The sequence below is a fragment of the Trematomus bernacchii genome, unplaced genomic scaffold (assembly GCF_902827165.1).
Source record: "Trematomus bernacchii unplaced genomic scaffold, fTreBer1.1, whole genome shotgun sequence".
NCBI classification, from domain to species: domain Eukaryota; kingdom Metazoa; phylum Chordata; class Actinopteri; order Perciformes; family Nototheniidae; genus Trematomus; species Trematomus bernacchii.
The window spans coordinates 10,001-25,000 of NW_022987316.1; the positions used below are offsets into that span (position 1 = coordinate 10,001).

The 15,000-nt window shown below is 44.0% G+C and overlaps 2 protein-coding genes across 3 annotated transcripts in view; both read right to left on the minus strand.

Moving 5' to 3' along the window:
• The window catches only part of LOC117479507 (beta-enolase), a gene marked incomplete at its 3' end in the record, with an annotated part of 13,449 nt that extends 8,771 nt beyond the window's left edge, over nucleotides 1-4,678 (minus strand). The window contains 2 exon segments of one of the 2 annotated variants that reach the window (XM_034126505.1): nucleotides 1,633-1,722; nucleotides 4,609-4,678. In XM_034126505.1, the coding sequence (XP_033982396.1) occupies nucleotides 1,633-1,717 (85 nt within the window). 2 annotated transcript variants of the gene reach the window in all.
• Nucleotides 4,679-7,544: 2,866 nt separating this feature from the next.
• LOC117479514 (profilin-1-like) overlaps nucleotides 7,545-15,000 on the minus strand; it is a 10,017-nt gene continuing 2,561 nt past the window's right edge. Inside the window, exons 3-4 of the mRNA XM_034126528.1 lie at nucleotides 13,842-14,031; nucleotides 7,545-7,924 (exon numbers count right to left, since the gene is read on the minus strand). Of these exons, the coding sequence (XP_033982419.1) occupies nucleotides 7,827-7,924; nucleotides 13,842-14,031 (288 nt within the window). The 3' untranslated portion in view covers nucleotides 7,545-7,826. The remainder of the gene's footprint in view (nucleotides 7,925-13,841; nucleotides 14,032-15,000) is intronic.

A 15,000-nucleotide genomic window follows, 5' to 3' on the forward strand; every position in this document is an offset into this window, starting at 1 on the left:
ACAGGTGAGAGAGAGACAGGTGAGAGACAGACAGGTGAGAGACAGACAGGTGAGAGGACAGACAGGTGAGGAGACAGGTGAGAGACAGACAGGTGAGAGGACAGACAGGTGAGAGAAGGGACAGGTGAGAGGAGAGACAGGTGAGAGACAGACAGGTGAGAGACAGACAGGTGAGAGAGAGACAGGTGAGAGAGAGACATGTGAGAGAGAGACATGTGAGAGAGAGACAGGTGAGAGAGCAGACAGGTGAGAGACAGACAGGTGAGAGGACAGACAGGTGAGAGAAGGACAGGTGAGAGAGCAGGTGAGAGACAGACAGGTGAGAGAGAGACATGTGAGAGAGGAGAGACAGGTGAGAGACAGACAGGTGAGAGACAGACAGGTGAGAGACAGACAGGTGAGAGACAGACAGGTGAGAGACAGACAGGTGAGAGAGACAGGTGAGAGACAGACAGGTGAGAGACAGACAGGTGAGAGACAGACAGGTGAGAGAGAGACAGGTGAGAGAGAGACAGGTGAGAGACAGACAGGTGAGAGACAGACAGGTGAGAGACAGACAGGTGAGAGACAGACAGGTGAGAGACAGGTGAGAGAGAGGTGAGAGACAGGTGAGAGACAGGTGAGAGACAGGTGAGAGACAGGTGAGAGACAGACAGGTGAGAGAGAGACAGGTGAGAGACAGACAGGTGAGAGACAGACAGGTGAGAGAGAGACAGGTGAGAGACAGACAGGCGAGAGAGAGAGACAGGTGAGAGACAGACAGGTGAGAGAGAGACAGGTGAGAGACAGACAGGCGAGAGAGAGACAGGTGAGAGAGAGACAGGTGAGAGACACACAGACGAGAGAGAGACAGGTGAGAGAGAGACAGGCGAGAGAGAGAGACAGGTGAGAGACAGACAGGTGAGAGACAGACAGGTGAGAGACAGACAGGTGAGAGAGAGACAGGTGAGAGACAGACAGGTGAGAGACAGACAGGTGAGAGACAGGTGAGAGACAGACAGGTGAGAGACAGACAGGTGAGAGAGAGACAGGTGAGAGAGAGACAGGTGAGAGAGAGACAGGTGAGAGAGAGACAGGTGAGAGAGAGACAGACGAGAGAGAGACAGACCGGTGAGAGACAGACAGGTGAGAGACACACAGGTGAGAGAGGAGACAGGTGAGAGAGAGACAGGTGAGAGAGAGACAGGTGAGAGAGAGACAGGTGAGAGAGAGACAGACGAGAGAGAGACAGACGAGAGAGAGACAGACGAGAGAGAGACAGACAGGTGAAATAAATCAGTTTTTAAAAACAAGCAGGTGTGTGTGTGTGTGTGTGTGTGTGTGTGTGTGTGTGTGTGTGTGTCAGTGTGTGTGTCAGTGTGTGTGTGTGTCAGTGTGTGTGTGTGTCAGTGTGTGTGTGTGTGTCAGTGTGTGTGTGTGTGTGTGTGTGTCAGTGTGTGTGTGTGTGTGTGTGTCAGTGTGTGTATGTGTGTGTGTGTCAGTGTGTGTGTGTGTGTGTCAGTGTGTGTGTGTGTGTGTGTGTGTGTGTGTGTGTGTGTGTGTGTGTGTGTGTGTGTGTGTGTGTGTGTGTGTCAGTGTGTGTGTGTGTGTGTGTGTGTGTGTGTGTGTGTCAGTGTGTGTGTGTGTGCTCACCCTTGGCAGTGTACAGGTCTACCTCCACTGTGGGGTTTCCCCTGGAGTCCAGGATCTCACGGGCGTGAATCTTAGTGATAGACATCCTGACTGAGAGAGAGACAGGTGAGAGAGAGACAGGTGAGAGACACACAGGTGAGACACACACAGGTGAGAGACACACAGGTGAGAGACAGACGGGTAAAATAAATGGGTGACCTTGAGTAAAAAGAAGAAATTCAACCAATAATAACTCTAAGGTCAAACTGCTATATTATTATAAGTGTGTGTGTGTGTGTGTGTGTGTGTGTGTGTGTGTGTGTGTGTGTGTGTGTGTGTGTGTGTGTGTGTGTGTGTGTGTGTGTGTGTGTGTGTGTGTGTGTGTGTGTGTGTGTGTGTGTGTGTGTGTGTGTGCGTGCGTGCGTGCGTGCGTGCGTGCGTGTGTGTGTGTGTGTGTGTGTGTGACCTGCTGCAGAGATCCTGTGTAAAGCCATTCTGACTCCATGCTAGCAGCAGCAGGACTCTGAACCCTATTAAGCTTCGCCCATATCTCTCTCTCAGCCAATCACAGAGCACCAATAGGAGAGAGGGAGAGACCATTGTGGGGAGAAAAAGAGGGGGGAAGTGGATATCTACCTAACAGACATCACCAGGAAACCCCCACACTTTTACTGACATTAACACAGCTGTTTATATATATATATATTATATGTTTGAATATGCTAATGAGGCTAACGCTAACATTTGGTGACTTTAGGAGAAATGTAGGGACTAAAAGAGAGTGACCTCCTGGATGTGTCTTTCCTCCAGTCTGATATATAAGATGTGCTTTAATGAGAGAGAGATCCCCCGATCATCCTCTGAGTTATTATTAAGACTGTCAGTGTGTGTTTGACCTTCTGCCGGACCTTTCAGCAGAGGTCATGACTCCCTCCCTGTTATAGAGTTACACACACACACACACACACACACACACACACACACACACACACACACACACACACACACACACACACACACACACACACACACACACACACACACACACACACACACACACACACACACACACACACACACACACACACACACACACACACACACACACACAGTGACATTTAAAGAGGTATGTGTGGCTGTGAGATGATATGAGCTCTCTGATAAGTGAGGCACGTCTGATGGAGCACATATTATCCTGATACATTATGTAATAGTACAATATTAACCATTTGAATGAAGTACATAGTTTGAAACAGGCGTTTGAGCTGCAGTGAGGTCACTAATGGGGGGGGGGGGGGGGCACACTGCAGCTCAAACAACAGAGGGTCATTTATTCATATTAACAATTTTCTCATAAACATTGTCGGAATAATCTGATTTTTCAAAGTAAAGTTCTAGAATTCGATCTAACAAAAGTGTGTGTGCAGTAATGTCTTTATAAAGGCCACACACACACACACACACACACACACACACACACACACACACACACACACACACACACACACACACACACACACACACACACACACACACACACACACACACACACACACACACACACACACACACACACACACACACACACACACCTTCCCCCTAAATGTAATAATTTACATTACGGGGCCATTGTGTCCATAAACAATAAGTGAGACCCCACAATACACCGAAACAAGAACACACCTACACACACCACTAGCTTTCACTGCTAATAAGTACTGCTAATACTCCTGGTACTGTTACTAGTGCTTCTAAATACTTCTGATACTGTTACAAGTACTGCCTAATACTCCTGGTACTGTTAATAGTGCTTCTAAATACTTCTGATACTGTTACAAGTACTGCCTAATACTTCTGGTACTGTTAGTAGTACTGATAAATACTTTGGATATTGATACAAGTACTGCTAAATACTTATGTACAGATACAAATACTGCTAAATACCCCTTATACTGACACTATTACTACTCAATACTTCTGATACAGATACTAGTAATCGTTATTTTTCCTGGTACGGATACTAGTAGGCCTACTGCTAAATACTCCTGGTACGGATACTAGTACTGCTAAATACTCCTGGTACCAATACTAGTACGGATACTAGTACTGCTAAATACTCCTGGTACGGATACTAGTACTGCTTAATACTCATGTTACCGATACTAGTACTGCTAAATACTTCTGATACGGATACTAGTAATTGTTATTTCTCCTGGTACGGATACTAGTACTGCTAAATACTTCTAGTATACATACAAGTACTGCTAAATACTCCTGGTACGGATACTAGTACTGGATACTAGAGTACTGCTAAATACTCCTGGTACGGAAACTAGTACTGCTAAATAGTCCTGGTACGGATATTAGTACTGCTAAATAGTCCTGGTACGGATACTAGTACTGCTAAATACTCCTGGTACGGATACTACAGTACTGCTAAATACTCCTAGTACGGAAACTAGTACTGCTAAATAGTCCTGGTACGGATACTAGTATTGCTAAATACTCCTGGTACGGATACTAGTACTGCTAAATACTCCTGGTACGGATAATAGTACTGCTAAATACTCCTAGTACGGATACTAGAGTACTGCTAAATACTCCTGGTACGGAAACTAGTACTGCTAAATACTCCTGGTACGGATACTAGTACTGCTAAATACTCCTGGTACGGATACTAGAGTACTGCTAAATACTCCTGGTATGGATACTAGTACTAGCAGCTAATGCTAAAGCTATTGTTTACAATGCCACTTTGTCTCTGGACTTTGTCTCTGTCTCGTTGTTATTTGACCTTGCGTAGCGTCTGAAGGTCGAAGTCCTCTCAGTGTTTTTGTGTCTCAGATAAAGAGCGACACTGAGATAAGAGGAAGCCAAAGGCGCGTCTAAAATAAAATCACATGTTTAACGCAGAGCGACAAACGTCCTCTAAACTCTGCAAACTACAGACGGTTTTCAAAATAAAAGCTTCTGGTTTTTACCAAAGAGTGCACTGACCTGGTTGAGAGAAGCGTCCGCCTGTCTGTCTGTCTGACTGACTGTCTGTCCTCTGACTGGAAAGTGTCTGTCTGTCAGCTGCAGGGCTTTTATAGACCTCCTCCTGTACCCCCCCCCCCCTCCCCCTCCAGGGAGCGTCTGCATGTTCCTCCAGAAAGACACACACACTCACACACACACACACACACACACACACACACACACACACACACACACACACACACACACACACACACACACACACACACACACACACACACACACACACACACACACACACACACACACACACACACACACACCTAACCCTAACCCAGGTTCTCGTTGCACATTAATAACTCACTTCTAACCAACCTCTTGTTTTAAATTGTACACATTCTTTAGGAACACATTGTTGTTTAATGTTCAGTTATATTTAGTAACTGTCCATATGTGTGAAAGTATTTCTTCATATTTGTAATGTATTTTTCTTGTCGTGAATATTTAAGTTTCTGGAACACATTTCATATTCTTTTATTTTAGGATTTGTTTTCTTTTGTTTTGTCATTTTAGTCTATATTTGTGTTTCTTGTACATGCCTTTGTTTTAGCATTGTTTATGTAATATCCTACACACTGTGTTCTTCTGTGTGGTTTGCACTTTAGTGACGGCCCCTAACTCTGACAGAAGGTCAAAGTTCATGTGAAGGGGAAATGTGAGACCGGCTCAGCATTCATTCAAAAGGCCTTAACCCGAGAGACACACACACACACACACACACACACACACACAAACACACACACACACACACACACACACACACACACACACACACACACACACACACACACACACACACACACACACCACACACACACACACACACTCTTACCCTTTACACTCACCTTTAGCAGTCCGGTGCCCTTGTAGCCTTTAACTGCAGCTAAATATAAAACACGACTGCAGATGAAATGTTTTTTAATTCAACTGGATCTTTATGACGAACATAAACATCTTTATTAAGAAAAAGTAAGTATTTCTGAGACCACATGTAGTTAAATCAATGTGTGAGAAACAGTATCATTACATATCTACAGATGGGAGCATTTGGACCAATCACACCACAGATATATGTCTAAGCCCCGCCCACTTCAGCTCTGGACCAATAGAAAGTCAGACAATGACAAACACAGTAAGCTCATAGAGTGGCGAAGTCACGCCCATCTACTTCCGCCCCATGGGACCTTATTTCGGAAAAATAATGTATTGAAGTCAATGGGGAGAGAAAACGTATCTTTGGATCCCGTTTGAATTGTGCCATGAATTACACATATGATGTTTGTCAATTTAAAAAATCATTTCCAATTAAAAAAAGTCACAGTTTGTCGTAAAACTGTTGAAATATAAGACTATGAAAAATACGCAACTAGAAAGACTACAAATCCCAGAGTCGCGTAAGTGATGTCACAATTGTTTTCCTCCACTAAGAGATAGCTAAGATCAGCGCCATATAGATATAATCTATCTATATGGCGCTGGCTAAGATAAGATAACTTTAACAAGATGCCTGTGTGCTTAGTACCAGGTTGTTATCATACCAGCAATGGGTCTTGCTCGTTCTTTCGCTTCCCGTCTGATGAAAGGACCAGGAGTGGCTTGATCAAGTTAGCTACCTAGCTAGTAGCTAGCACGTTAGTTAGCATTACAGCCGTGTCATTTTTATTAGCCTTAACATGAAGTAACATTAAGTAACCCAAAATGTTAAACAGTAAGAGTAGTAGTCATATTTCGTGAACCCTTTGAATAGTACTGTCACCGGTGTGATCATTCTATAATACACAATTTAAGCCCGGGGGAGAAATGCTAACGCTAACGCTAGCGATCTTCTCTACTTCATGCTATCTGCACAAATGGTTGACATTAAACATTAAAACGACCAGGCAGTTCAGAGAGAATCAAAGGAAGGCAGGCTTTGCATGACTTTCTTCAGCACGTGTTTCATTGTGGTGATAGTGAGGGTAGTCAATCGTTTTGTTGACAAGACAGTAGTGACGGCCATCTTGGTGACGTGTGTTGTTGACCAGAGATGTAGTTCATTGAGCGTTTCACACAAACAAATGTGTTACTTCACAGTTTTACCACACATTTATTTTTTTTGACTTGCAAAATTATCTTTTAAATTGACAAACATCATATGTGTAATTCGTGGCACAATTCAAACGGGATTGAAAGATAATCTTTCTCTCTCCATTGACTTCAATACATAATTTTTCCGAAATAAGGTCCCATGGGGCTCAACCGGAAGGGGAGGGACTTCACCTCTCTATTGATTCACTGACAGTTAAAAGACATGTACGTACGTCAAAGTAAATACACAGAGAACGCAAATACTACGCAGTGAGTAGTAGTAGTATACCATCCATGTAAAAGTATTTTAGTATTATAGTTTTTGAATGTGTGTCAAATATAGATATATAAATACTGCATAGATTAGCAGTACAGTACTGCATTATACCGGCATATTATCAGCATGTACTGTGTTTATATGTACAGAGAACACACACACACACACACACACGCACACACACACACACACACACACACAGAAGTACTCAGATCTTGTACTTTAGTAAAATATAGTAAAGTAGTGATTGTGCAGATTGGTCCATTTTAAAATAAAGGTATTAAATACATGTAGTGGAGTACAAGTACAACATATACAGGATATACACCTGAAATACTCAAGTAAAGTACAAGTAGCTCAAAAGTGTACTTTGGACACACACACACACACACACACACACACACACACACACACACACACACACACACACACACACACACACACACACACACACACACACACACACACACACACACACACACCCACACACACACACACCACACACACACACACACACACCACACCACACACACACAGACAGAAACTCTCGGACTGCTTGTTTTTAAAATAAACATATTTTTATTGATGAGATATTTTCCAGTTGTCTGAGATGGTCACAGTTGTGTGACGGGGTCACAGTTGTGTGACGGGGTCACAGTTGTGTGACGGGGTCACAGTCGTGTGACGGGGTCACAGTTGTGTGACGGGGTAACACTGCTGACAGGCCGTGTGGGAAACACCTCTGAACACTTTGTTTATCCCTGATGGAAGAATTCAAATACTACAGACCTAAAGCTCAGGGTGGACACATTGGGGGGTGGGGGGGGGTGGGGTCTCAATATCCGGCTCCCCGCAGGTAACTCACGATGGTGTAAACCTTGGCGGTCACCTGACCTCCGTTGGCTTCTTTCGTTCCCTTAGCGATGACTACAGCTGTGGAGAGACAGAGAAAAGTGGGTGAGACAGGTCACTCTTTATACAACCAGAAACACACTCATACAGAGCTGTCGTATTTCTGTGGTTGAGCCTGAAGGCAGCAGCTCTCTGGTCCAATGGGATTCCTCCATTTGATTTTTGGATTATTGCACAAACAAACAAACGTTTATGATGTTAACACGTTTAGTTCAGAAGGTAATCTCCACATGTTAACACCACTTTATGATTTCTGAAGTAAGAAGCTAATGTTGGGCTATAAAGGAACAACAGCACCGTTAGCCGGTAATTACCGGACTATGACCGGTAATTACCGGTCATAGTCCGGTAAAATATGCTGAAGACCGGCAAATCTAAATCTCTCCGGTCAAAATGTCCGGTCAAAATAATTTCCCCTTAGCGCAATACCGCATCAGTTGCGCCATTTATGTGACAGACAAGAATAATGTCTAACACGTGGAGAAAGAGATGTATGGGTTGATTGTGCGTTGATCTGTTGGTAATGCCTCGGGGTTCTGGTGGGCATGTAAACTAATGCATAATGCTGCGCTATACTTTGTGGCCTCACCCGGTTGCATAGCGACGCTTATTGTTTAGGTGTCTTTTAAAGCTCCCATGTCATGCTTTTCCGGTTATTACCCGTCCCCTTGTGTGTTATGAAGGTTTTTATGCATGTAAACGGTGTGCAGAGTCAAAACCCTCAAAGTACACCCTGTAGCGAGTAAAACTCTAACACAGAAAATACCTCCCCAAAACGCCTCGTTGGAGATACGTCACTGCCCATTTGATTCTTCCGGGTACCGCCTGATGTCATGCGGTACCCGGAACGAAATGGACCAATCCCGAAGAGCTATGGCCACACCAGCAGCGGCGTGTTCCTCCTCCAGAGGTTCGATGAACCGGCATTTCACAGACGAAAGCTTCCAAAAACATTGCCCAGTTTGAGGCCGGATATGCACAGCTTGTTTGGACCGTTTGGAGCAGGGGAAGATCTGGGTATACAACCTGTAAGTTTGCATTGTTATTTGTGTATTTATCAAACAAGACTGTTTAAATGTGTAAACTGTGTTGGACTGCTAAGCCATTGACACAGTGCTAACTGTGCTAACTAAGTTGCTAGAGTTTCCATATATCAACTCTAATATCAGCAGATGGCCTTGCATACATGTATCTCATAGCAGGAGAATGTCTGCATTCACACACAAAATACCTATTGACAGTATACTGCGGGTGATTTGCCGGTCAGTCGCGAAACGTAATTACATTATAGCTGGCGTAGCGATCTAACACACGGAGCTTGAGCTAGTTTTGGTCAGAAAAACATTTTTGTGATGCTACGTTGCTAGCGTTTAAATATATCAACTACAATGTCAGCAGATGGCCTTACATGTTTGTCATGGCAGGAGAATGTCTGCAGTCACACACACGGAATACTCATACAGTATACTCCGGTTTACCGTACATTGTGACCGTACATATACTGCATGTAGCTAACGAGGCTAGCTGTATGCTAGCGCAAAACAATGTATTCATGCAAGTTACATTGTATGGTAGCAGAATACCCGTATACGATTGCAATTATAAACACGTTATTGCTAGCCTAATATGAACCACTAGCTTTTGTTCATAGTAGTTTTATTACACTGCATTATAGTTGCCTTTCCTCCAAGCTAACGTTCATATCGTGTTAGCTACCAAGGTAAACAAAGCTAGGTTAGCATATTAGCAGGCAAGCTGTTCATTACACAACTACTACTAACGAATCTAAAACAACTAAGTTTCTCTAATATTTTGTGATTTGCATTTGATTTCGTCCAGCCAGATCCTGGCGGACAATCCATGACGGGGAAGGGATTCTACTACTACTGAGGCCTCGTGCTAAAAGGCACCGCACCGCACCGGCTGTGCGCAGGCAAGAGGAGGAGGAATGGATGATATACCGTGTATATATGTATATTTATGTTCATTTTGTACATTTCTAAAAATAAAGTTTAATGGAAATACTTAGTAGGCCTATCCTTTCTTCCCTGAATTCATATATAGCAAACCATGATTTGATTTCTCATCAAACAGTAGTAGTTTATAACGGGTAAAAATAACTTACTCTTTGTTATGAGCGGCTCGTAGGCCACAACGGAAAGACAAGGAGACATACACGAGTTTACAAAACCACGGCACATTTATTGTGGTAAATGCAAAGATAGGTGGTTGAGAGGATCGCAGAGTTAGTCTTCCTGCAGCCGCTTTGGAGAGAGACTGGGGCCGTAGTGTCCGGAGGTGTCCGTGATCGTGCTGATTAGCTTCTTCAGCTCCACCCCATCGTAAGACAAAGGCCCTGGGGCCGTCACACTCTTCTATAACAACAGTTAAAAATATATATGTATATAAAATATACCGCTGTACCGACGCCATGATAAGACTGATGTTACGCTGAGAGCAGCCGGGAAAAGCACTGACATGGGCGCAGCCTCTCTGGTGGTTGACTAATCAGAACGAGTGGCCGAGCTGACCAATCGGAGCACACTAGGCTCACAGGGAGGGGGGGGCAAGAGCTCCAACGAGTCGTTTAGTGGAGAAAGTGAATACTGCTGAATACACATGCTTGACAGAGATGCTGTATGCGAAACCAATGTGAGTTTGGAAAATTGCACAGTATAAATCTATTTTAGTATACCTCAACAATGTAATTATGATCAGTGGAAATGGCCATGACATGGGCCCTTTAATAAGCAGGTAGTCATATCATTAGCTAGAACTAGCTCGATCTGATCGATATGGACATAAACGCGAGTGAAGTCTAATCTGACGGGAGAGAGAGATCAGCTGCTGCTGACGAGTCGACACGCAGCTCTGCATGATCACCTGCAGCGGTGAGCGGAACACACTTCAGGTTAGAATATCACACGTAGCTATTTTAATTACCTCTCAAACTACCTAAACTAGTTATAGATATGTTTAGTTTTACTGTCGGGTCACTCATTACTGGATCCGCGAGCTTCATGATACTGACGGGCTGTCAGGAGAAGGAGAGAGCGCTCCATTTATTATTCCCGCGTTTTTGTAAGTTACTGTACACTTTTGAATAATGTAGTTAATCTACTATAATTAGTTTGTTTAATATCGAATCATATCAATTTGTTTTAAAGCTCAATAAATAACAAAGAAGACCTTTGACCGGAACTTTTCTCATTTTGTCCGGAAGATTTAAACTTTAACGGACATTTTGACCGGCAAAAAACTATTCTAACGGGAACTCTGACGGTCACATGACTTCACGTCACCACCGCTAAGCTAAAGGAGGCTAATGTTGGGCTATAAAGGAACAACAGCACGGTCACATGACTTCACGTCACCACCGCTAAGCTAAAGGTGGCTAATGTTGGGCTATAAAGGAACAACAGCACGGTCACATGACTTCACCACCGCTAAGCTAAAGGAGGCTAATGTTGGGCTATAAAGGAACTACAGCACGGTCACATGACTTCACCACCGCTAAGCTAAAGGAGGCTAATGTTGGGCTATAAAGGAACTACAGCACGGTCACATGACTTCACGTCACCACCGCTAAGCTAAAGGTGGCTAATGTTGGGCTATAAAGGAACTACAGCACGGTCACATGACTTCACGTCACCACCGCTAAGCTAAAGGTGGCTAATGTTGGGCTATAAAGGAACTACAGCACGGTCACATGACTTCACGTCACCACCGCTAAGCTAAAGGTGGCTAATGTTGGGCTATAAAGGAACAACAGCACGGTCACATGACTTCACGTCACCACCGCTAAGCTAAAGGAGGCTAATGTTGGGCTATAAAGGAACTACAGCACGGTCACATGACTTCACGTCACCACCGCTAAGCTAAAGGAGGCTAATGTTGGGCTATAAAGGAACAACAGCACGGTCACATGACTTCAAGTCCCCACCGCTAAGCTAAAGGAGGCTAATGATGGGCTATAAAGGAACTACAGCACGGTCACATGACTTCACGTCACCACCGCTAAGCTAAAGGAGGCTAATGTTGGGCTATAAAGGAACTACAGCACGGTCACATGACTTCACGTCACCACCGCTAAGCTAAAGGTGGCTAATGTTGGGCTATGAAGGAACTACAGCATGGTCACCTGACTTCACGTCACCACCGCTAAGCTAAAGTAGGCTAATATTGGGCTATAAAGGAACTACAGCACGGTCACATGACTTCACGTCACCACCGCTAAGCTAAAGGTGGCTAATGTTGGGCTATAAAGGAACTACAGCACGGTCACATGACTTCACGTCACCACCGCTAAGCTAAAGGTGGCTAATGTTGGGCTATGAAGGAACTACAGCACGGTCACATGACTTCACGTCACCACCGCTAAGCTAAAGGAGGCTAATGTTGGGCTATAAAGGAACAACAGCACGGTCACATGACTTCACGTCACCACCGCTAAGCTAAAGGTGGCTAATGTTGGGCTATAAAGGAACAACAGCACGGTCACATGACTTCACGTCACCACCGCTAAGCTAAAGGAGGCTAATGTTGGGCTATAAAGGAACTACAGCACGGTCACATGACTTCAAGTCCCCACCGCTAAGCTAAAGGAGGCTAATGATGGGCTATAAAGGAACTACGGCACGGTCACATGACTTCACGTCACCACCGCTAAGCTAAAGGAGGCTAATGTTGGGCTATAACGGAACTACAGCACGGTCACATGACTTCACGTCACCCCGCTAAGCTAAAGGAGGCTAATGTTGGGCTATAAAGGAACTACAGCACGGTCACATGACTTCACGTCACCCCGCTAAGCTAAAGGAGGCTAATGTTGGGCGTGATGACCATGGATGTATAATAAGAACTGGATACAGCGTGGGAGGCGGGGCCTCATTCATTCCTATGAGAGTTGCTCATTCGAGCATGATGATAAAATGGCCCAACTTTTGAGAGAGCGAAACGTCACAGATTACCCGGCATGCCTGAGAAGTACCCGTATGTGCGCTCATAGCGCATGCGCAACTTTAACCATGCCCCCCAAAATGCTCATTCACATCAAGCACGTCAATTTGCGTACACATAACAGCACCGCACGTTCATGACAGCATGGTAATGTTTGTTATGATAGATTTGATATTAACGAGGCGGCAGTTAGCAGCTAGCGGTTAGCTAGTAATTATGCTAATTTACACATCAATCGTTATGTACTTTTATATTACGCTGTAACAGGATCTAGTGATATCCAAGCAACAGAGCTTCATTTAGCATGAAAGAATTATTGCACTGTATATATGTATATATGTGTATATATGTATATATGTATATATATGTATATATGTATATATATGTATATATATATACAGTGCAATAAGAAGCTACAGGGACGTTAATCTACGTCGGTAATATTAACTTTATTTAATACAACATTTACGGTACAAGATTTAATCATACAGCCCATGTAGTATAATATTTTACAAATGATGAATTACAGCAAACATGTGCAATATATCCATTATTACAGCTCCGTGGGCTGGCAGTAAGGCGATATGGGTCCGTTCTTATTGTGCATCCATGGGTAAAGATAAACGCATGTAGTGCTGAACACGTAACATGAACGTGCCGGGCGGCGCGGTCCCGTGGGTTAGATGCGCGTTCATAATGCAGAGGGAAATAACTCTCAGAATAACGTTATTAGCACATTTTTACAACTTGAGGAACGAATGTTTTTAATAAGGGCTATACAAGTGTTCATACTGGGTACTTTATTTAGTTCAAAAAAAATTATCCAACGATTTACAGACCACTCTTTCCCCATGTAAGTCAATGGGAAAAAGTGTTTCCGGGCCTGGCAACCAAAAGGAAGTGTAGTACCGCCGTTTGGCCACCACGAATATTTTCATCTGAGTCCGGTGCACTTCCTGGGGGCTTGGTGATGACTCACCTGTAGTAGTCTTGCCCACGCAGATGTTGAAGGTGTTCCCTTCAGCGTCCTTCCGGCTCTTCAGCTGCAGGCAGTAGCTGCTGGGGTCCTCGTACTGGTCTCTGATCATCATGCACTTCATCCCAGCCACGACAGGCCCACTCTGGTGGAAAGTAGACGTGTCGCCAATCAGCTTCTTCACTTCCTCTGCCTGAAAGACAGACAAACAGAGAGGTTATTTTCAGTGGATAACCTCAGATTCATTGATAATCTTTAACCTTAAAGTGTGTCTGCTTTGTTTTGTATATAATATATAATACTGTTTGCTTCTTTGAGTTGTAAATATGTTTGTTGATGTAATCTTAAAAACGTTAATGGAGCTATCAGCAAACATAGCTAACAGCTAACAGAATTAACAGCTAACAGAATAAACAGCTAACGAAGCTAAAAGCTAACAGAATTAACAGCTAACAGATGTAATAGCTAACGGAAGTTGACATCTAAGGAGGCTGACAGCTAACGGAGGTAACAGCTAACAGAGTTAACAGCTAACAGAGGTAACAGCTAACGGAGGTAACAGCTAACAGAGGTAACAGCTAACAGAGGTAACAGCTAACCGAGGTAACAGCTAGCAGAGGTAACAGCTAACAGAGGTAACAGCTAACGGAGGTAACAGCTAACGGAGGTAACAGGTAACAGAGGTAACAGCTAACCGAGGTAACAGCTAGCAGAGGTAACAGCTAACGGAGGTAACAGCTAACGGAGGTAACAGCTAACAGAGGTAACAGCTAACAGAGCTAACAGCTAACGGAGGTAACAGCTAACGGAGGTAACAGCTAACGGAGGTAACAGCTAACGGAGGTAACAGCTAACGGAGGTAACAGGTAACAGAGGTAACAGCTAACCGAGGTAACAGCTAGCAGAGGTAACAGCTAACGGAGGTAACAGCTAACATAGGTAACAGCTAACAGAGCTAACAGCTAACAGAGGTAACATCTAACTTTACACTTTCTGTGTTTTTTTCACAGCCTGTATTTACAATTGGCCGCTTAAATTGAATTTATTTCGAACGTTTTTGTGGAACATTGGCGTCGCCAGTGTTGACATGGATTCCTTTAAACTGGTTAGACTGGTTCCACTGTTGTTAATCACACACTCACACACACACACACACACACAC